The following is a 23,830-nucleotide window of genomic DNA, read 5'->3' as shown; positions in this document are numbered from 1 at the left end:
GGCTGGCCCCTACCTGTGGAGCAGCCAATGGTGGAGGCTCTGGGAGCTTCAAAGGACCACCGCCACACGGCCCCCCCTTCTGCAACCCCCAAAGAAGCAGGTTGTCAGCATCACACACAGCCCCGACGTAAGCCGGCCTGCGCTGGGCCACAAGCAGAGGCCAAGAGCCCACGAGCGCAGCAAGCGTCTCCAGTGAGCAGGACAAGGCAGCCATCTTCCAGTTCTCCACCCGATCCTCCTCAAGGGGGGTCAAAAAGGCAGCAATGAATACCCCTCTTTGGCGCTTTCATTCATTGATGCCCTGCCTTTCTCCCCAACGGTCACAGATCCAGAGGAGTTAGCTGTGTTGGTCTGTAGTTGCAAAATACTAAGGAGTCCAGTAGCACCTTTAAGTCTAACCATCTTTTTTGTAGCATAAGCTTTTGAGAGCCACAGCTCTCTTTGTCAGAAGATCTGATGAAGAGAGCTGTGGTTCTCGAGAGCTGATGATGCATCTGACCTGGTTCTCAAGAGCTGATGATGCATCTGATGAAGAGAGCTGTGGTTCTTGAAAGCTTATGCTACAATAAAGTTGGTTAGTCTTAAAGGTGCTACTGGACTCTTTACTATTTTTCTCCCCAATGGGGAGGACCCAAAGCGGCTTATGTCATTCTCCTCTTCTCCTTTTTATGCTCACAACAACCCTGCGAAGTAGGACTGTGCGTGACTGGCCCAAGGTCACCTCACAAGCTTTCACAGCACAGCAGGGATGTGGCCCTTGTCCTCCCAGGTCCTAGTCCCACGCTAACCAATACACCGCACAGTTGCTTTGACACCGCTGGGCTACAGAGGGCTGGTAAGGAAGTGGCCCAAGTGGTACTTTTGCTTTGAACCCCTCCCCCGCCGTGACAGTATCAGTAAAAAGAAAAAAAGATGAAGTCATTTTCACCCCTGTTCACCCCTCTCTAATCCCACTTCTTCTGGGACCCCACTCCTTCCCCTCTGGGCAGCCAAGCTTCCAATAACAGCTTTAGAGGAAAACCTGCTTCCCACCTCCCGCAAAAAATCCCCCACGCCAGCCCCAGGATCCACCACCTTGCCGCTATCCAAGTGGAGAAGCAGCCCCGCTGGGCCAGACCACTGGGCCATCTAATCCAAAAGCGGCCAGCTAAAAATCCTAGGAGCCCCCATCAGCGTGAAGACAGAAGACCATCCGGCATGCAAAGGTAAAATGCCCCTGAATGGGGAGGCTCCTTTTAGCTACTTGACTAATAGCCACGAATGGAACGAGACCGTTCCGTGGTCTTGTCCCACCCTTTTTGAAAAAGCCACGCCCAAATCTCAGCAGCCCTTCTCCAGGCCTACGTACACTGCCCTCCCCTCAACCCCTGGTTTTACCCACCTCTCTAGCCAACACTTTGCTACGTTTCTAACATAGATGCTAACCTCGCTGGGCAAGAACCGTAGAGTCCCGAACGGCACCTTGCACGCGTTGTACAGGCAATTTCAAAGCTACTCTCGGGGGCAGGACCCCCAGCGATGCTTTTTTATTCCCTTTTAGAAAATCATGGAAAACCCCCAGCTGTAAGCCCACCTCACCTGCTCTATAGAGCCGCAAAGCATCCAAGATCTGGGCCCCGGAAAGCTGGACTCGCAGCGCTGGGACGTCCCACCCGGCTGCCCCTGGCATCCCCGAGGGCTGCGGCGTCTTCTCTTTGATCCTGTCTGCATCCGTTCTTGGGATGAGACAATGAACAAAATGGATCTGGGATCGCTTCACTAGGTTAGCAAGAGCATCCTGCAGCAGCAGATGAAAATGCAAAAGGAAAGTTGGATTTCTCCTATGGATTGATTCTTCCGGACGTGAACACACAGGCTGGATCATGCTCCCTCTCTCTCATACACACACACACACGTATCCCTGAGGAAGATGAGATGGACTCCTAAATGACTTTTGCCTCATTTTTTTTCAAGAAACTGCTTTTCAAGCCACTACTTGGATGCTATTCAGCTAAGAAAGCCAGGATCCAGCCCCTCATCTCATTTGCTCTGCGTGATTTGGGGTCCATACAGACCAGGAAAATCTTACGGTCGCTGGCTGCCTGATCTGTACGAGTTTGGCCAATGGCGACGTCTGACTGGAGCCATGATGCCTCCTATTAGGACCAGCCAAAATGCCACAAAAATGGTCCAGCTTTCGAATTCTCTGTCTCTCTCTCGTAATTCAGAAGGGGGGAGGAGAAGCAAGAAAGACGCTTCGAACCGTGACCGTAAAGCACGGATCCTATTCCCAGTGCATTTCTTCTTGAGTCTTGGGGATAACATACTTGAACAGAACAGGAACTTTGGGTCACTCCCCACCAACTGATCAACACGCACGCCATGGAGCTCATCCCAGGCCGGTACATCTTAGACATGCACCCTTGATAGCTTTGCCATCTCCAGGTTGGGAAATTCCTGGAGATTTGGGGGTGGGATATGGTTGCCAGCCCCCTGCAGGGGGGTGGGCGATCCTCTGCCTCCTGCTAGCCTGGAGCCCCTGACACCACTTGGCTGGCTAATGGGGAAGAGATGAGGGACTTAACGGCTCATAGCAGGCTCTTCTGCACATACAGGAAGTGATGTCATCTTATTGCTTGCGACATCACAGCATCACCCAGAAGAGCTTGTGCGAGTCAGTAGGACCCCTGTTTCTTCCCCTGCTGGTCAGCTAAGCAGAGGTGGGGGGGGGGGTGCCCCACCCTGGCAGGGGGCTGGCAACTCTACCCCCATACGGCCAGGAATTTCCCAACCCTATCAAGGGAGCATGTCTGTACCTACCTCTGTGCTGCCCTTGCTCGTCAGTTGGTAGGGACTGACTGCCCATCAAGCCTGGCTGGGGAAACTCACATGCAGCGCTCCATACATATAAGCTTCCACAACACAGCAAACAGTGGCTCCTCGGCTGTTATCAGCTGGGAAAGTCAGCATGGGGAGGAAGGCTCCGTCCCTTTCTCCCCCCGCTGTTACCTCCAAGTGTTTGGGGACAGAATCCCAAGCCCGGGGGAGGCAAGGCCCCTCCGACTGAAAGGGCTTGTGGCAATCTGGGGGGGACAGGAGGGGAATGCCAGACTCCACCACTGCGCAACAGACACTCCAAGCAGGCAGCGGAAACCCCGTGCCCAGGCCGCCCTCCAGAGAACCCTAACCCTCGGAAAAGCAGTCAAGAGCTCGCAGAAAAACTTCCTGCCCCAGCTTAGCAGAGGGGCGACAGTCCCAGCCCTTCCACTCACCAGCTGCAGTTTGATCTGAGCACACACGGACCTCTTCTTCACAGCTGCAAAGCTGCTGGTGAAGGTCTTCCTCACGCAGCCAACACGCTGTAGGGTTTGCTGGGAGCTTCCGTCCAGTCCTGCCACTGACCGGCACACCAGGGGCACTTTGGACCGCTGCAAAAACAGCTTCTTCAGAGCGTCTCTGGAAGGCAGGGATACGGTGCATGTCAGGCAAAACACGCAGACCCACCCACCCCCCTCAAACAGCCGGCTGCTGCTGGGGAAGAGAGGTGCTTCCCTGACTCTCCAAGACCACTCAGGGTCCCGGAGAGGAGCCCAAGGCAAACCTCGCCCTTCCCCCTGAAATGTGCCCACTCACAAAAACACACACAGCCAACTCAGGCAGCACAAGAGAGAGCCACGACAAGGGAGGGCCAGAGGAGGATGAAATTACTCATGTTTTAATTTTAAGTTGCAATAGCTATGGGGTGGGGCTAATTTGGACCAGAGTTGTAGTACTTGGGGGGGGGCAGAAAAGAGCAGACGCCCCCTTGAAGCGCAGTACTAAAAGGGCAATCCTGATGCGTAAGTTCTCCCCTTTATGTGTAAACTATTGATATTGCAGGTATAGTTTTATCCCATTGTGCCTCCAACAGACTCAGAGCAGAGTTTGGTTCTCCCCCTCTCAGGTTTATCCTCTCATTAACCACCCTGTGAGGTAGGTGAGAGAGAGAGAGAGAGAGAGAGAGAGAGAGAGAGAGAGAGAGGTCCAAGTTCTCCCAGTAAGCTTCCATGGCAGAGCAGGAATTTGAACCTGCACCACCCAGATCCGACTGTAACCACTACACCATACTGTCAATCCATCTGGGATGTAGATCTGCCCTTCTTTTTTTTATATATATAATTTTTTTTATTTTTAATTTCTAACATAAAAAACTACAAAAAACTACAGAAATATAAAGGAAAAAAGGGGACTGGGGAAAAGGGAAGAGCAACATATAAACAGAAAACACACACTACATCTACATGTCTTATATTCCCTTCATACTGCAATTTTCCTTTAAAGTTAACTTTCTAATATGCTATCAGATTGGTAGATCTTATAAAATACAGACTACATTCGGGATCAGGTCTTCTTCCCCCCCCCGCCCCCTGCGTCTCGGTCTCAGTTCTCTCTGCGCAGCTACAATAGCTGTGCTCGTTCCCTCCTCCCCCCCCCCCCCACTCTCCCCTTCCGGCTTTGAACTTTCTTCTTGCTGAAACTCCTGATGGTTAAACAAAAAGTCCCTCAGCTGTACTTCCGATGTAATCTTGTAGGTTTGATCCTTGTATCTGAACCAGATACCTTCCGGAAACAACCATTTGTATTTCACTTCACATTTCCTCAGGAAAGCCGCAAGTCTTTTATATTTAAATCTTCTTTTACGAGCCAAAAATGGAACATCCTTCAATATCTTAACCTTATTGCCCAGATAGTCCAAGTCCACATTATACGAATTATATAAGATGGTGTCCCGAGTCTTCTTAGATGAAAAGTCAATAATAATCTCGCGAGGCAGCTGACGCTTCATTGCATATTTTGAAGATGTCCGACGGACTTCCAGAATATCGCTTTTTAACTCTTCTTTAGTTGCCTTTGCGAATGACGCCAAAAGTTCCGACACCAAATCCTTTAAATTTTCACTTGGCTCCTCTTTTACATTCTGAAGACGCAGTACCGTTTGGGCACGGTCCACTTGTAATCCTATTATTTGATTCTCCAAAAGCTTCACTTCTTTACTTGTTGCTTTCATGAGTACTGCGTTCTCGCGTGCAGACTGCTCTGCTCCAGACGCTGTTTCTTTAATGGTTTTCACTTCGCTTTCCACTGAATCAACCTTTTGCCCCATTTCATTTAACTTCGCTACAAAGGGCTGCATAGCTTCAAAGACCGCTCGTCTGACCATCTCTTCCAGGGTTTCCCCCTTCCCCTGTAACATCGCCATCACCAATTTACTCATCGCAGGGCTCTGCTTTTTCGTCGCCATCTTAGGGGGGGGGGCGCCAACTAAGTTCCGAAACTCCACAAAGGGGAAGAAATCTGCGCCTTCTTAGCTTCAACTCCCACCAATCCTTCGCATACGCTTAGAAATCAGAAGGGATTCGCTTACTTACAGGTTTTCACCTTAAATCTGCTTATTGCCGTTCTCCATGGCCTGGCGACACGCGATGTGCTGCGCAAGTCTGCCGGCCTCCGTTGGAGCAAACGGGCAATTTACCCCCTGCATTGCTTTCAGGGGGATCTTCCCGCCGCGCTCCGGACCCCGTCTCCCTCACTGGGAGTCCTGGGGCTTAACCCTCGCGAGTCAACCGCCCGGTCAGGCTGCTCGGACGTTTCCTCCCGGACCTGTGGAGAGGAGCGTCCAACATGGCCGGGAAAATGAAACCGAATCCTAGATCTGCCCTTCTGAAAGGCCGGATTCAGGATAAGCCTGAAGCGCTCCCATGTCCTCCTCAGACCAAGCCTCCTTTTATACCCGTAGCAGTCTTTGGCGAGGGATCCTGGAGGTGTTTTGCCATCTTCTGGTCATGGCGCTGGGGTCACTGGGTGTGTGTGTGTAGGTAGTAGTGAATTTCCTACATTGTGCAGGGGGTTGGACTAGATGACCCTGGAGGTCCCTTCCAACCCGATGATTCTCTGATTCTATGAAATGCAGTCAGCCAGAGCGGAATACTGGCTCTCGAAGGGTACCAGCCGGCCAAGGGCTTTCCCAGCCTTCCTTCCTTCCTTATCTCAAAAATGTGTCACGTCCTAGGACCTATTGGATCGACGCAACCAAACAGAAGCCTGCGGCAATCACTTTTGTAGCTTGGTGGCAGCAGAGAGGGCAGACGGCCTGCTCTTCCTGGCAGTTTGGAGAGCACCTCGCCAACGGGGCTCCCGGCTCCCCCGGCCTCAGCAGCAAGGCAGCAACAGCGCTGGCAGAGCAAGGCTCAGGCCCAGGAGCCCTTGAAAGACCAACTAGATTTCCAGGGCAGGAGCTTCGGGGGCCAGAGCTCTCCTCTTCGGTGTCCGCAGACTCCCCCAGCAAGCTCAGGCCAAAGGGCTCCAGCAAGGGCAAGCTTTCCCCACACACCCCGATCTCCCCTCTGTGAGCACGGGCCGTTCCACCCAAACCACCCCGTCACTTGCCACTGCCGGGGCAGCCCTAGGAACCGTGGAGCGGGGGGAGCACGTGGACTGCAGACAGAAAAGAGAAACGAGAAGCGGGGAGGCTTCGTCACCGCAAGCCTCTTCCAGACGTAGGCGTGTTGTCCGTGGATCAGGGGATCAGGCAGCACCTCTGTGCTACGTGGGCCCCTTGCACACTCCCACTGGGCCAAAACTGCCGGGGGCGGGGGGGGGGGGCTGAGCAACCCTGAGGCAGCGGGGCTGGCAGCTCCTCCCGAGTCTCTTCCATTTTTAAAAAGCTATGGAAGGCATCACCTGCACTTTACAGCCCCCAGTTGGTTCCCAAACAGCTATAAACATGTTTTTAGCTCCATCATCGTCTTCTTTGAGTCATTAATGGGAAGGGAGGAGGAGGAGGAGCTGGAGCCGCAGACAGCTCAGCCTGCCTCCGAAGGAGCTGCTCCCTCCCTCTCCCTTAACTCCGCTCTCCAGCCCCAGGGAGAAACTTTTACAAATTCCAATTCCAATTAAAGCTCTTTGTTCATTAAGGAAGGGATGCTATTCCTAGCACATAAGAATGCTCATTGACAAAGCACATGATGGCTATGCAGAGAGGAGGAGGGGGAGGAGCTGGCAGCCACGGAGGAGGAAACCGCTTGCAAAGCAGGACTCCCAAACAAAAATGTCTGCCTGGGGGCAGGCCGGCCCCTTGACCGGGACCCTAGGAGCCATCCCCTGGCTTCAGCACCGACTGCTGCTGGCTGCCATCTGTGCCCCAGACCACAATGCCACCTTCCCTTCACACTCTGGGTGAACAAGCTGAGCCTGCAGTGTGATGAGACAGTCATGTGTGTGTGGACACACACCAGTCCATTTCCTTATTATGCCATGCACAAGCACATGCACAAGCAGCATCCCCCGGAAAAGGGGCAGCTGGGGGCAACAGGGGCACCGGTGCAAGGCTGTAGCTGCAGCCTTGATGGAGAACAGGAAGCCCTGGGGCCAATCACCGCTGCAGGATCCAGGTGTGGCCTCAGTCCGCTCACACTCTTTTGACCTGTTTCTTAAAGGGGAACACAGCAGCCCACCTTGCAGGGTTGTTGTGCAGCAGATCATCACACAGATTGTTATGCACTTGGCAAGCTAAAAGTGCCACCTAAATTGTCAACAGTAAGCGCGTGGGCAGCTTGGGGAAGAGGCCAGCTTGCTCATCTTCTCTCCCCCCTGCTGGTCCTGCATCATTGATGCAGTGAGCTGCGAACCCACAAATGCTCATCTGGGCCACCCTCGATCCTGCAATTCCCATCCTGGCCTGGCATCCGACACAAAATTCTCTGCCCCGGCAACACTTACATTTTTGACTGCTGCAGAATCTGGATTGCGTTCTGTGCCGAGAGGTTCCACTTGGCTTTAGCCACCCAACCGGAGGCATCATAACGGACGGGGTCTTGGCCAAGCTGGTGGGAGATCTCGAACTGCAGTGGCTGCTCACACTTGCGGAGGGACCCTGGTTCTGCAAGGAGGAGGCACCAGCACCATGAGTGGACACAAGGGGAGGGGAGCAGACGGTGGGCAGCGGCAGGCGGTAGGGAAAGCGCTGCTGAAAAAATCATGATTCCTTCAGGACCACCTGCCTCAGCATCAACCAGGTCAGGCTGTAGAACAGGTTAGGGGGCCACCACGTTCCCCAGGGGGCTGCCACTGACAATTCTCCATTAACTACCTCTCCTGCAAAATGCAAAGTTTGTATCCACCAGCCTTTTTCAAGCACCATTTAAAAGACCCAGGGAAGCCGAATGTCTGAAGTTTGCAAAGCTTACAAGCACCACCCTCTCTTTCCAGTCTTGCACAGAAGCCACTGCCACGAGACACTGAACCACAGCCAGGGCCTTTTTTTCTGGGAAAAGAGGTGGTGGAACTCAGTGGGTTGCCAGCACAGGGGGCAACTCTTGGCGGGAGGTAGTGCCCCTGGTACCACATGCGCGTGCGCAAAGTGCACGCACACTCCCAGGACCACACAATGGCATCACTTTGGGTCACCTGGAACAAGGGGGGAGTTTTTTAAAGTTTAAATAGCCCTCGATGAAAATGGTCACATGGCTGGTGGCCCCGCCCCCTGATCTCCAGACAGAGGGGAGTTCAGATTGCCTGGAGATCAGGGGGCGGGGCCACCAGCCATGTGACCGTTTTCAAGAGGTGCCGGAACTCCGTTCCACCGCGTTCCAGCTGCAAAAAAGCCCTGACCACAGCCAAAGTAATAATTAGCATTTTAAAAATAGACATGCTGTCTCTCCAGACACCTGAAGTAAAAACATTATAATAAACTCATAAAAGCAACAGCATAAAATCATCTCTAATGAGCCATGAACACAAAACAATGGCATAAGAGCCAACACAGAACAACACCCAGCAGAATAAAATAATATTCATAAAACTGTCCTCGTTCTAGAAGCCGGCCATAAAAACAGCTGAGAACGTGGGATGCCTCCACGACAAGCCTGGCTCCTAAAGGACAGGAAAGCAGGCCCCGGGCGAGCCTCCCAGGGGAGGGCATTCCACAGCCCAAGTGCCACTGCTGAAATGCCCTGCCTCTTGTTGCCATCCACCTCACCTCATCTCCGAAGGCACAGAGAGACAGAGCGTAACTGGCAGCCTAGGCAGGATGGAAGGAGGTGGTCACTCAGGCACCACGTTCTCAAGCCAGGTAGGGCCTTAAAGGTAAGACCCAGCCCTCTGAATTGTGCCCGGAAGCAGATGGTCAACCAGTGCCCATCTGGTCAGCACCACAGTGATGTGATCCCGGCTCTATCCTGCCCTTGGCAGTAGCCTGGCTGCCACGTTCTGGGGAAGGCAGCGCCAGCACAAACCACGGTACAGTCAAGTAATCTGGATGTGGGCAGACCGGGGGTGCACGGCCGGCACGATCTCACTTTCCAGAGAACGGCTGCATCCTGCTATGCTTTCTTAGGAGGCCTTCGGAAGCAGAGCCGTCGCGGAGGCGGCTAGCCTTGCACAACACACCCCGGGCCTGGCATCAGGGAGCGGAAACCCCGTTCTCCTCTGAAGCGTGAAGAGGTGCTGCTGCCGCTGCCCCGAGCCCACCCGCCCAGAGTGAGACAGCCCCCCTCCCGCTTTACCTTCCTCAGGCGTCCCTTCCTCCGTAAAGTGAGAGCACAGGCGATCGAGCGCTCCGCTGTCGCTGGAGCCGTGGAGCAAGGCCTCCTCATCCAGAATCCAGAACAGGCCCTTCGGATCCTCAGCGCCCCCAGCTGAGATGTGAACCTGGGAGGGGAAGGGGAAGACGTGCCACGCGCTGCAGGGCACAGGAGGCGCCGGGACTTCCCAAAGATCCCCCCAGGAAAGGTCCTGCTCCTGCTCCCCTGCGGGAGAAACCAGAACCCCACGAGTCCTGGCGGGACCACGGGCTGCCCCCTCCACGGATGCCCACCCCTCGCCTGAAGCAGCACTCCTGCCACAAGGAGGCCTTCTTAAGGCGCTCAGTGTGCATTTCTGTCACTGAGGAAAAACTGCTTCTCCTCCCTCTTGCCCAGCAAGAACTTCCACCTGGATCACAGTGAGAAAGGCAGGCTATGAACAAAGCACTGCCGTCGCCCCCGCCACCTCAGCCGTCGTCACGCAAGAGCTGTGGGCACCGAGTGGACAGCGCCTGCGTCGCCACTGGCAAGAAGCAATCCCACCTCTCGGCCCGTCAGCCCTGCCAGTAGGCAACATGCAGCAGCACAGGGACTGGGGGCGCCATTCAAGGGCATCAAACAAACGCTCATTTATGTTATTGTTTCGATGTATTGTCGAAGGCTTTCACGGCCGGAGAACGATGGTTGTTGTGGATTTTCCGGGCTGTCCGGGTTGGGGGGGGGAGCGTATCTGGTCCAAGTTCTCCCTGCAAGCCTCCATGGCAGAGTGGGGATTCGAACCTGGGTCTCCCAGATCCTAGCCTGATACTCAACCCATTGCATTGATGCCTTCCGACATTGGAACACTGTAACGTCTGGAGACCCCAAGACCTGCGGACAGGGACTAAAGACTCCTCAGCTATCTTGGCACTACAAGGAACTCTGTACATGTTTTAAAGAGCCTGCTACAAACCTACATAACCTGCTACTTAGCTGAGTTAGATCAACTTGATTACTTTTATTTTGAAAGACTGTATGCGGTGTGAGAGTGTACACTTCCCTTCATTGTGTTTCACCCCTTTCCTACACTGGGTATACACCATGTGAACAAGCACAGGGGAGCATGGCAGCTGAGAGAGTCCCAGCAAGGAAAGGCACCTCCTTACAATTAGCAATTAATCATAATAATAATAATAACATCCGATTTATATACCGCCCTTCAGGATAACTTAATGCCCACTCAGAGCGATTTACAAAGTACATCATTATTATCCCCCTGTGAGGTGGGTGGGGCTGAGAGAGCTCCAGAGAACTGTGACTAGCCCAAGGTCACCCAGCTGGCTGCAAGGGGAGGAGTGATTCGTGACCATTCTGTTCCAGCCACAGACATATCAGAGCGTTGTGTCTTAGCCCTGCCTTTGCCGCCATGGGAAATATTTAGCTTGCTGACAAACACAGCAATGGCCTGCGGAAGACACAAGATCCCTCAACGGAGGAGCTGGGTACAGGGGTATCCCTTCCCGCCACCAGAAGAGATGTCAAGGCAACAGCAAAAGGGCGGCCCCTACTCCCTCCTTTCCCCCGCCTCCCTTTTTACCTTGGAGGAGTTTTTATCCACAATGGCCACTGTAGTTGCGGGAGAAAGATCCGGCAGCTCAAAGGCCACCTCGATATTTTCCTAGAAAACATTAATGAGCAAGCTGAGTTCACATTTGAGTGAGAGAACAAACGAACACGTCCCTTTCAAAGAATAAAAGAAGAAACCCTCTTCTGCATCTTTTCCGTGGCTTACTGACATTCCGAAGGTTCCTGGTCCAAGTTTTGCCCTCCAGCATCTTTCCACTAACAGCCCCTCCAGAGCCTGGATCACCTCCGCCCAGGCCTCCCCCTCACTCCAGGAGACGGGCGGGGGCGGGGGGGCGGGGGGGGCGGCTCTAGGAATGCCCCACAAGCTCCAAAACCAGAGGGGGCTGCAAGGCCCACTTGCTTATTCAAAGGAGTCGCTCTTGGCTTTGCCAATCTGATTCTAAGTGGAAGACTCTGCATTTACCAAACGAAGGCTGCAATCCTGAGAATACTTTCCTGGGAGTAATCTCCATTGAATAAAGTGGGACTTCCTTCTGAGCAGACCTGCTTAGGATTGTTCCTGTCTCCAGTGCCACCTTCTGCTAGCCCTGGACAGCCGGGTACCAGGATACGGAAAGGGCTGCCTGCTCACCAGTTCGTATTTCTGGATTACCCTCCGGCTTTGAAGGAAAACTGCACAGTGACTGGCGACAGGGACTTTTCAACAGTGGCTCCTGAACTATGGAATCTCCTCCAGAGCTTCTGTTTTTAGACTTGGCTGTTCTGTTTGTATTTACTTATTTGTGAGCTGTTCCCTTGGAAACAAACCACACTTGTGACACAAATTGCTGCCGCCCGAATGCTTCTCCGCCTTATCCTCCTGTCCTCCTGCTGCAGGGAGCATGCCTTTGAATGGTGCTGAGGGACCCAAGATGCCTCCAGGCAGGGTAGAGACATTTTGCGCCCTTGCCTTTGCCTTTGCCCAGAAGTCCACGATGCAGGCAGGGCCTCACCTGCTGATACCTCCTCAGTGCAGACGCAAAGGTCCTCTCGTAGAAGAGCATCTGCAGCCGATCCTGAGTGTAGTTGCGACAGAGCTCTTCAAACGTGGCGGCCCTCTCCTCCCTCTGGTGCCGTGGGTTGCAGAAGCCAGGGGTGTCCACCACCATTACGGAGGCCATGGAGAGATGATTGGAGGAGAAGGACCTGAGGAAACACAGGAAGAACTATGGGATATTGGGAGAAAGCCTGCAAAACCCAAGAGGGATCCATTTTTCCCCAACTGGGGAGGAGGGTAAAGAAGCTCTGGGGCTCCCTATTTCAGCAGGAGGAAGAATTAAAAAGCCCTCCCCACCAGGTCATGAAGATCTCCCTTAAAATAGCCCCAGAAGCTGCACATGGGAAAGAAAAAAAAGCTCCTTTGAAATTATCATGGCGCTGCTGTGTAATGAGTAGTTCCAGCCCGGCCTTTTTGGGACACATGCTCAGTCGAAGCCTCTCCAGCCTCTCCCTTCTGCCCAGAGAAGACAGGCAGGCAGAGGCATGCCCAAGCCCCTGGCCCTTAGGCCATCCTTGGCTTACTCCACAAGCTCGCAGGCAGGACATGAAGCTCACAAACAGTATTCAGAAAACTATCAGAGCGAGCTTCAGCTTCCCCCACACATCACTCACTTCGCCTGTGTACCCCAAAATACTTCAGAAAACTCATGAAAAGGGAGCTTGGAAGGAACAGCTGTTTACACTGCAGGTGCAAGCTCTAGCGGGGCCCAGGACACGAAAGCTCAGCCTGAGCCATGAGGGCCCCCTCCACAAAATGTCATGCCGTTGCTTCCTACAGCTGGGCCAAAGAAAGCAAGAAGCCACACAGTGTGTGACTGCAAGCTGAGACTCAAGAGCAAGAACCTCACTGCAAAGGGAGACGGCCAGCTCAGAGCCTGACGGCCATCGGTTGCTGGGAGGGAGGGCAGGGCGCAGGGGGACCGCCTGGCTCTGGACACAAGCAAGACAGCCGTCAAGGGTCGGCTCCAGGTCTTTTGCTCCAGAACTCTCCCAGCGTCTCCCGGGATCCCAGAAGTGCAGCGGAAGCCAAGGGCAGCGCAAGCCCATCATCAGCTCGAAAGGGAGCAGCAACATTCTTGTGACAGCAACAAATCTTGCAGCGGGAAAACTTAAAACGCCACCGCTGGCCCTTTGGCACTTCTGGAGAACACCAAGCAGCACACACAACCCTAGAGAGCAAGGCTGGCAGCCGCCTTCTCCCACAGGGATGTGCAAAAACAGTGTGTTTGTATGTGTGTGTGGGGGGGTGAGTCTTTTGTTTTTAAAAAACGAGTTGGCAGTCCAGAGCTATTTTCAGCTCTCTTAAACGTTGCCTGCTTCTGACTTAAATTAGAAGTACAGAAATGCCTTACTCGTTCCGCTGCTTTGAAAGAACCTACCCAACCCTCAGCATATTGTTTATCGGGTTGGTAGCATTCAAGTCATTATTGGAGCAGGAAGGGGGAACCGGCACCCACCCGCCCCTGCTGTTAGACACAAGCGAGCGGAAGGAGAGGCTGGGATGCGAAGGAGCGGGTGGCCAGGCCCACAAGCCCTACCCGGGAGAGGCAAGTGCTTGGGAAGAGATCTGGATTTGGGCCAGAAAGAAGCTCTGACAGCCTGTGGGATGTAATGGTTAGTGTTGGACTAGGTTCTGGGAGATCGCAGTTGAAATCCCCCCCCCACACACACACACCATGGAAGCTCATAGGGTGACCACAGGCCAGTCACACACTCTCAGCCTACCCTACCTCACAGGGCTGTTGTGAGGATAAAATGGAGGACCACAGAATGATGTAGTAAGCCACCATGGATCCCCATCGGGAGAAAAGCAGAGTATACATAAATAAAATACAAAACAAGGCTTTACATTAACAGGGAGCGATGGCACAGCGTGAAACAGGGAAAGAGTGACATGGGGCAGAGAGAAAGGGGCTTCGATTATGGCCAGAGCCTCTAGCCCAAAATCCTAATCTGTGAAGAGTGCGCGTTTGAGCACCACGTGGATAACTCCCTCCGTAGCGGCCATAGCTCTGGGGGGAAGAGCAGCTGAGAGCTCAGGACCAAGTGCTGCCCCCAGCCCCCCCCAGCAGTATCTGCAGCAACAGCCCCACCACAGTCACACTTGAGTCCCTTCCCCAATAGGCACAGAAGGTGGACAAAGGGTTACAGCTCCCATCTCACAGGCAGAGCCTCAGAAGCCCTTCGCTTGGCACCGCGGGTTCCATCTCCCAGTGAAGTTTTCATTAGGAAGCAAACGCTGGCCAGCCTGACGGGGACTTGTAATTAGACTCCCTCAACCAGCTTCTTAATCTCAACATGCAGGTAACCTTCACTTCCATTCTGCAAAGTCATATCCATTATTAATAAGTAAACACCCTCCGTTCTCAACAAGGCACAGATTTCCTCCCCGCTTCCCCCCTTTAAATGAAAAATAAACCCTTTGTATTTGCAGCTACTCAGATAGCAATAGGGAGCTGCGCTTCGGAAAAAGGTCACTGCAGGAAGCAGCCCAAATGGCAACACTGAAAGCTGCAGCTAGAAGAGGGGGGGGGGGCTACTCTGGAAAGCCCCTCTCACTGGAAGGCTCTAATCCACAAAGACTCCTGGCTAACCAGAGCCTCCGCATGCCAGGAATGTTAACTGCTTTGGAAGTCTTTGAACTAGAAGAAAGAGGAAGGACTCTGAAGAGGAAGGACTCTGACCAGAAAGCAGGTAAAACCTGGACTGGATTGTGAGCTAGCCAACAAGGCTGCCCTACTGGCTACAAGATGACTTGTGAGACGGGCAGGGTCCCCGCCAAGCCTCATGGAAACGTCTCCATCACAGGGAGACCAAGACAAAACGGCAATTTTTTTAAAAGAAGGATCAGAAGGAAGGGTCCATTTGTTGCTCTGAACTGCCTCAAAGCAGGTCTGGAGCGGAAGCAGGCAGGGTTTCTTAATAAATAAATTGTTCACACACTGGGCAACAGCACAGCACCTCTGCACAACTGTTTTAAGACTTGTGTATGTCCATGGTAACGCAGAGGTACTAGACACACCATACAGGGTGTGTATTTTATGAGAATAAAACGAAGAAAAAGGGAACCTTATGTGTCACCTTGAACTCTTGGGAGAAGAAATGGAGAAAAATGAGAAAGAGAGAGAGAGAGAGAGAGAGAGAGCATGAGCAAGGGCTGATGTATGTGCTGGTGAGCCAGGCAGGGGTGTGTAATCCGGGATTCATAATCCCGCTAATTAGTTGGATTTATGCAGATCTGACATTATCTGGCTATGTCAGGTTAGAAGGGAAAATGCAGTTCTGAATTCCTGCCTCTATGCAGTATATTCCTATTGCCAAGGAGATCACCAAGGGAGCCAGGCGGAAATCCTTATGGGAATCCATTGCTTCCTCCATTGCAAGCAACTTTTCGACTGCAACAAGCTGAGGTCTTTGTTCTCCAACTTTTGAAATACATCTTTTTTATTTGTATCGAGTGGAGGACATCAAAGACAGGAAAGCATTGATCCTTACTAGCTCTCTGTTGCCACCTCTACTTCGATAATAATATAATAATAATAACATTTGATTTATATACCACCCTTCAGGATAACTACCCACTCAGAGCTGTTTACAAAGTGTGTTATTATTATCACCATAATAATCACCCTGTGAGGTGGGCGGGGCTGAGAGAGCTCTGGAAGAGCTGTGACTGAGCCAAGGTCACCCAGCTGGCTTCAGGGGGAGGAGGCGTAGGGAATCAAACCCAGCTCTCCAGATTTGAGTCCCACTGCTCTTAACCACTACACCAAACTGGCTCAAAGCTTCAGCTGATCATGACAAACTCGTGTGTGTTTACAAATGGGATGTGCCTCAAGCAAAGCCCTTCTCGTACCTGTTGATTAGAGACACAAGAGCAGCAAAGAGCTCCTCGTAGAGTCCTACCGCCATCCCCTCCACGCACTCCACACCGGTCATCTTGGGGCCTAGAGAGAGGAGAGGAGGAGGAGGACACGGGCGGTGTTACATTCCCTCTCTGCCTTTGCTCCCACCCCACACCCTGCTGCCAGTTCGGTTTTGCCATCCAGGCAGAAATGCCAGAAGCAGTCACCAGGGGAGGGGCCACCTGCACGAGCCACGACTCAGCAGAACTCTGGGGCTCAGGGCCAAACCACACGACGCGTCCCGTCCCTCCGGCTGCTTTTCGAGCTCCCTGCTAGGAGCGCATCTCTGAGGCGTGTGGAGCTTGATTTGGCCCGGACCCAGAGCAGCATACAAGGAGGGGGGGGGTTCAGCATTCTCTCATGCGGTTCTCCCATCCTGAACATGGTTTCACACCAGAAGTGAAATTGCACATTGGCGTGACACCAGAGACCCCCCCCCCCGATCTTTCCGCCACCGGCCTCTCAAGCAGGGGCAGGGAACGGTCCAGGCCACCCCGGTCCCCACATCCTGTGGGCCCAATCTGAGGGCCAAAATACTCGAGCTGTTGCCACGCACAGGATCACTAAAGCTCGCTTTGGACGTGCTGAGTTGCTCAATGCGGCTGGAGGGAGGGGCGTCCAGCTTGTCTCCCACACCATTTTCTCTATCAGAAATGGCCGTGCTCTGTCCACGTGCGATGATGAATCTGGGCAGGTACCCGTGATCTGACTTGTGTTGCACACATCGTGTATTTTGGCCCTGAATCGGGCCCTGGGCACCTCCAGCAGGGAACCTGCAAATTAGCATCAGACTGAAAAATTTCCTGGCCAATCTTGAGATGAAGAAAAGCAGAGAAGAGAAACAACGGGGCAGCGGAGGAGAAGTATTGCATTATATTCCACACAGTCTGGAGAGCGCCAGAGCACGCTGTCTGGCCCTTGTTCTGCTAGGAATCAGCGTGGAAAACGTGTCAAGGGGGGGGGGAGCATGTAAACAAAAATCCTAGGCTAGTGGCCTTCACCTTCCTGCCAAGAAATTTCCTGCAAAACCCCTGTGGGCTGCCACCTCACCTTCCCACCCGGCTTTCGAGGGGAGAGGTGCTGAGCCACACACCAGCCAGGAAAAGACGGCCTTGAACTCACAGAACCCTGGGGCTTCCCTGGCTTCAGTCTTTCCCAAGCCTGCTGCACTGAGAGGTCTTGGGAAGATTGCAGTAAAGTCTGGATGGCTGCCACCTGTGTGTGGGGGGGGGAGGGGTTTGGATTTTCCCACCCCCGTGGCAGCGATTTTCCCTGTCCCTACAGGAGTTTTTTTTCAAATCAGCAATTGATTATTATATTCAGGGCTTTTTGTGTGTGACTCTCACCGGTACTGAGTACAAGCTCCTTTTTTGGAGGGAGAGGGGTCCTCCAAGATCCCGAGAGGAGAATTGGTGGTATTCAGAACAACCTTATATATGAGTACTAGCACCCTTTTTATTTACAAAAAAACTCGGGTTATAGTGATATAACGTTATAAAAATATTTTAAATAATAAGTCTGTAGCCCCTTCCATTACAGAGATATAAGGGGAAAGGCATACCTCTACAATGACAGGAACCCGTGACTTACTTTTTTGTTTTAAAGAAAGAAAGCTGGGAATTCAGAGAACCCGTTAGACAGTTAGTCTTTAAGGTGCTACAATTGGTATAATGTTATATCACTACAACTATATTCAATTGCTGATTTTTTAAAAAATTGAAAAGCCCCAGTGGCCCAAAGGGAATGGGGCTGGCTGCTCTTGGAGGACTACAGAAAGGGACACTGCAACGAAACTTGCCGCATGGAAGCCCCGTTGTTGCTGCTCAGTATCAATAGCCAGTTACACCACCTACAGCGAAACCACATAGGCCCCTCACCACATGGAAACCATCGGAGTTGACTCCCATGTATCTGTTCATCAGCTCTTCCCACCAATCTAGTGCATAATTTTCTTGCCCCTTGAGCTCGCTGTGGGTGTGCCTCCATCCATCCCTGCTTGGCAAAGCAGCCGCCTGCTTCTGCCTTAACCTGATTCCATGGGCAGGGGGGGGGGCGCTCAAAAGGAGCACTTGGAAATACTGACTGGGGGCGAGTGCGAGTGCGTGTGGGGAAGTAGTTCAGGCAGCTCTTCCAGCATTTTACAAGCGAGTATCAACCTTGGAACCTGAGCCAGTTGCTAGGAAACCAACCATCAGCGGTACCTTTCTCAGACTGCTTTCTGGGCTCTTTCGTGGCAGATTGCGACCGTGAACATTGGATGTATCACAGTGCATAGAACTAAGGAGCAGAGCAGAAAAATTAAGAGGGGGGTGGGAGAGAGAAACAGCCAAAGAACTGGCAGGGAACAGCTGGCTGGTTCCAGCTCTCAGCAGGCAACGCCAGAGCCCTGCTTCCCAAACCCTCGCGGCATTTGCAATTCAAAGAGCCATTTGCGAAGAAGAAGAAGTCGGCTGGGCACTTTGCCTTCCAGCCTCATTTCTGGAAAGGGTTGAAAAGAAAAAAGGATTTTAAAACAGCCCCCCCCCTTTTGTGTTTAAGCACAAAACAAAACAAGAAGTGTTACAAACACACCTTTGATTGCCCCGATTGTTGGAAGAGAAAGCAGAAAGATTTGGACTCCCGTTGCCTGCCTGCCTGCCTGCCTGCCTGCCTGCCTGCCTGCTGTGGCACAGGCAGCACATGGGCAGGTTACAGAAGAGAAGCAGGAGGAGGAGGGAGAAGTCCAGCTTCCTCACCCTAAGGCAGCTGGGCATGTGCCTGCCGCACCCCCTCCCCCACCCTCCCCCACCCAAGTGCTAACACAGAGAAAACAAAAAGGGAGCCACAAACAGAGCGCCGGCAGCCCAGGGGCACAAAGGAGGTCCAGCAACAGGGACACACACACACACACACACACGGCTCTCACTCAGAGCCAGCGTGGGGCAGTGGTTGGAGGGTCAGATCCAGGATCAAATCCCCTCTCTGCCATGGACGCTGGCTGGGCGACCTCAGGCCAGGCGCACACACTCAGCCTGATCTACCTCACGGGGTTGTTGTGAGGATAAAATGGAGGAGAGGAGAAGGAGGGAAGCTGTTTTGAGTCCTCATTGGAGAGAAAATGCAAGGAGTGAGTGAGTGAGTGAGTGAGTGAGTGAGTGAGTGAGTGAGTGAGTGAGTGAGTGAGTGAGTGAGTGAGTGAGTGAGTGAGTGAGTGAGTGAGTGAGTGAGTGAGTGAGGGACCAGAGACCTCACCACCATGTTGTACTGGATTCCTGCTAATGCTGCGTCTTTGTGCACCTGCCTCTATTTACGCCATGGCATGGTTTATGGAAACGTTCCTGATACTGACTGTGCTAATCTCACCCTGTGTGATCCGCCTTGAGTCTCAGTGAGAAAGGCGGACTAGAAATGACATGAGTCAATCAACCAATCACTGTAAGTGTCCCAGAAGATCCCTTGCAATGGCCCCGGGGGTGCAGCTGTGCACAGTTCTAAGTTCACACAGAGATTTCAGGATTCGAACCAAGAGCGGGGGGGGGGGGGGTAACACCCGCCCCCACTCTTGGCTGGCTGCATGAAACCTTTGGTTTGGCTGGATCTGCCCGTCTGCCCTTGCTCTTCCACCTGAAACCTTTTTGCTTCCTTTCCAGGCCCAAGAGCTGGAGATTCACGCCGGGTTTCTTACCCGCATCCCCATCTCAAGCTTTCCTAATGTGGCCTCTGCACCCGCAAAGGGCAACGCGGCAGCTGCCCCTTGCAGTGTGGGAGTTACAGCAGCAGGCTCTTGGCCACGTGCAGAAAGGTGGTGTGAGTTGCCCCTCAGCCTCGGTGGACTGAACAGAGACGGGGGCCCAGCTGACAAACAGTTCAGACAGGTGCCACTTGCATGCACATTTTACACAGAGAGAGGAAGAAGTGCCAAACCCTCTGGCTGATCCTCGTCCTGGCCAAGCGGGCCCCTAGAGCCAGACGTGACTTGCTCGATAATCCGCTTGAGGTGGTGCTTGAAAACAGATGTGGTGAGCTCCTCGAACTCACACCCCAGCACTTCTGCAGCGTTGTTGGCCCACTCGAACCTCATGAACTGCTTCCTGCCGACTGAACAAAGAGGAGGAGGAGAGGGAAGCTCTGAAGAAACAGACCCTGGGCCTGGCACAGACCAACCAGCATTGTCCCCAGCCAACATGCTACTGTAAGCCTAGAGACAGGAAATGTGCTCAGTTGACCTGCTGGCTCCGAGCAAGGAAGACACAGAGCACAGACACAGGGCAGCCCCTGAGCTTGAGACCGTTCCCCAGAGGGGGAAGCACCCAGCTGCTGGTGGCAGGCCTGGGGCTAGACAGGCGAGCAGCTCTGCCATCTGAACTGGAACACTGAGGGCAGCCAACACATGGGGGTGGTGGAGGAGGAATACCCGGGACCTGGCCGCTGCTAGTCCACACGGCCCACGGCTGCCCCCCAGGCGTTCCAGAGGCTCTAAACAGTCACAGCGGGAGGACGCTCCTTCACAAAATCCCTGGGCACCGCCCTTTCCTCTCCCCAGTGCACACAGCTCTGAGAGCAGTAAGGGATGTCAAACAGACCAAACTGCAGGGCCAAACTAGACACGCGGGTTTTTGAAGAACTGGGTCTGTGTTCCCTACAGCCACGCAGCAGCTGTGAGGAATGGCTGTTAAAAATAAAAGAGAGCCTTTTTGGGCTCAGAACAGCATCACCAGAGAGGGAGGGCTCCTACCTCCCCCCCACAAAAAACTTTTCCTGCATGGGAACAGCACAGTGGAGCAGCCAAAACGAGGCGATAACTCCGCCCCGTGCTGTTTCCGCACAGGAGAATGGCTTGAGGCAGAGAAGGCAGGAGCCACCCCCCCTCCCACGGTAGTGATCCAAGACCAATTTCGCTCTCCTTTATTTTCAAAAAGCCATTCCCTGCAGCTGCTGTGTGGCTGCTGAGGACCTGAGTTTCCCGACTCAACTCTTAAAAAGACCTGCACATCTAGTTTAGCGCTTAGTTTTCATTGCACTTTATGGGGGTGGAATTGGGGGGGGGGCTGCTGCTCACGGTGCTCTCCGGAGAGAGAAGCAGGAGGAGAAATGCTGGACCCCAGGGCCACATGGCCTGCAGATGCCTTTCAAACACGGAAGGGGGGGGGGGTTCGCTCCCAATGAATGGTTGTGCAGGTGAAAGGCAACAGAGCTAATTAGCTGCCACTTGATGGAAGCCATTCATAAAAGAGACAGAGAGCAGAAATAAACTGATTGCTGCAATTAGATTTCATTTCACCTCTGAGCAGCGCCTTCGATTTCACGCTGCAGGAGTCATATTTTTATATGCCAAAATGCAGCAAATCTATCGCTGGCAGTTTTAAAGGGCAGCAGCAGAGAAATCCCATCAGTGCCTCCAGCTCTCCCGGATGCGGTCCCCTCGGGAGGAGAGGAGAGCAGAGGCAGTCCTTCTGGAAGAAGAGCACAGGAAGCTTTCTGGAGAATCTAGCAGTAGAAAAGGGCAAGAGTCCAGTAGCACCTGTAAGACTAACAACATTTATGGTAGGGTATGAGCTTTCGTGAGTCACAGGTCACTTCTTCAGCTACAGCTGTGACTCACAAAAGCTCATCCCATACCACGAATCTTGTTAGTCTTACAGGTGCTACTGGACTCTTGGTCTTTTCTACTGCCACAGGCAGACTAACAGGGCTGCCCAGCTTGGAGAAGCTAGGGAACTCAAATGCTCGCACGCTGTTTTGTGTCATTGCATCTCATCTGAATAAAGGACAGCTGTCTGGGTTTGGATTTTGCTTTGAGCTAAAGCAGCTCTCTGCAGCCTTTTAAACGCTTCAGGCAGCTAACAAGTAAAAACTCCATAAATCCTTCTCAATTACCAATATAAAACCAAAACAATGCTGCCACAGACATAAAAACAGCATAAAGACATCCATAAAACAGACTTCAGACCCAAAGTGGACCATAAACCACCTAAAAAGATTAAAAAACCCTCGTTTTGCCTGGCGCCTGAAAGGGAGCGGCACAGGTGCCACCAGCTGCACCTCAAGGGGGAGGGCACTCCAGAGGCACAAGGCGCCACCTCTGAAGGGGCCCGTGTTTTTAAATACCTCTTAGGTTTCATGACCTCGTGGCACTGATTGATCTCACCTGCTACATAAGGTTATGCTTCTTTGCTGGCTGCAAACTTTTAAAAAAATTATCTGCTGCTGAAGTTATTCTGAGCGGCTGTTAAAATGTTATGCTGTAGTTTTCATTGCTCAACCGCAGTTTTTATTGCTTGCCTGTTGTACAGAATTACTGAGTTTAGGAGATCGGTTGCCAGCCTGAGGGTGGGGCCTGGGGACCTCTCAGGTTTACAACTGATCACCCGATCACAGTGATCGGTTCCCCTGGAGAAAATGGCTGCTTCGGAGGGTGGACTCTGCAGCGTTATATTCCGCTGAGGGCCCCCCCTCCTCCACAGGCCCTGCCCTCCCCAGGTTTCCCCCCAAATCTCCCAGCCCAGAAGAGGCAACCCCGTTGAGAGGGGATTGTTATTTTTGATTTTAAAAGTTTTTCAAGGATGTATTTTTACCATGCATTTTTTCTGCACTCTGCCTCAAAAGTCTTGGCCATGAAAATAATTTATATAAAATGCTGAGATGGCAAAGCTTACTTCACTGATTAGAAAAAAGTCAATTAAGTTCATTTGTTGATGAATGGAAACCCTTCATAGACTATTTATACGAAACAGATAACAACAATTTGATGATTTATGGATTAAGGGATTTTGACACTAGAAAAAAGAGTTGTTAATCATTACTTAGAGAAAGTGTAGATTGACAGGAAATGAATATTTGTTTTGGAGAAAATCTGAAACCTTTTAGTTTAGATTGTTTTTTGTTTTTTTCTGTATTATGTATGTTTTTATATATTGATTCGTTGTTTTTGTCTGTTTTGTTAATATGTGTGTAATTGTAGTTTTTTAGGTTTGCATAAAACTTTTAATAAATAAGAAAAAGAAACCCAATTCAAGCTGCTAGTATTGACCTTTAAAGCTTGGGGCCAGCATACCTAGACTCCCCCCCCCCCCATGAACCCACCTGACCAGGCAGTCGTCTTTGGAGGCTCTGCTCCGAATGCCCCACCTTCCGAGACTAGGTGGGTGGCAACCTGAGGAAGGGCCTTCTCGGTTGTGGCACCCAAAATCTGGAACTCCCTCCCCTAGATATTTTATCACTGCCTTCCACCAGCAGGTGAAGACTTCTCTGATTTGTGTGGCATTTCCTCCTTCCTGCCTGCCTTATGTTTTAATGTGTTCATACACACACACACACACACACACACACACACACACACACACACACACACACACACACACACACACATACTTAGCTCTGTTTTTTAATTGGCTTTATGATATATTTTTATCATGCTTGTTTGGTGGCCCTGATGGGGCCGGAAGGTGGGATATAATGTTGCAAAATGAATGAATGGAACTGATCAACTTGCTTGCAAGAAAAGTAGTATTTGGGGAGAACTACAGAAGGCAGGAAATCCTCGGCTCCTGGTGTCAAGCAAAGTTTACGTCTTTCTTGAGCTGCTTATTTTGGAACATCTTCACAGCAGCTGCTAAAACCACTCCAGGAGGGAAAGCAGCTCAGGCAGGAAGAGCGGCTCAGTGCTGACAACGGGATTTAGGGTGCTGACCGTTCTTAATCATAACATAATCCAACGAAACAGCCAAACTGACCGAAACAGTTTGGCTGTTTCGTTGGATTATGTTTCAACTCGTAGATAAAAGCCCCCTCCCCTTTCCCCAC

At 52.2% G+C, this 23,830-nt stretch overlaps 1 protein-coding gene across 4 annotated transcripts in view; it reads right to left on the bottom strand.

Annotated features, from left to right (window-relative positions):
• Positions 1–23,830, bottom strand: part of MYO18B (myosin XVIIIB) — a 128,996-nt gene that overhangs the window by 67,491 nt on the left and 37,675 nt on the right. For all 4 annotated transcript variants that reach the window (XM_054996169.1, XM_054996167.1, XM_054996168.1 and 1 more), the window contains 8 exons: positions 19,952–20,125; positions 16,000–16,090; positions 12,098–12,290; positions 11,116–11,196; positions 9,522–9,666; positions 7,738–7,897; positions 3,252–3,435; positions 1,579–1,777 (listed from right to left, as the gene is read on the bottom strand). In XM_054996169.1, the coding sequence (XP_054852144.1) occupies positions 1,579–1,777; positions 3,252–3,435; positions 7,738–7,897; positions 9,522–9,666; positions 11,116–11,196; positions 12,098–12,290; positions 16,000–16,090; positions 19,952–20,125 (1,227 nt within the window). The remainder of the gene's footprint in view (positions 1–1,578; positions 1,778–3,251; positions 3,436–7,737; positions 7,898–9,521; positions 9,667–11,115; positions 11,197–12,097; positions 12,291–15,999; positions 16,091–19,951; positions 20,126–23,830) is intronic.

This window comes from Eublepharis macularius, chromosome 13 (genome assembly GCF_028583425.1).
Source record: "Eublepharis macularius isolate TG4126 chromosome 13, MPM_Emac_v1.0, whole genome shotgun sequence".
Taxonomy (NCBI): domain Eukaryota; kingdom Metazoa; phylum Chordata; class Lepidosauria; order Squamata; family Eublepharidae; genus Eublepharis; species Eublepharis macularius.
Note: the sequence above shows the minus strand (reverse complement) of the source record. Positions and strands in the feature narration are given on the sequence as shown.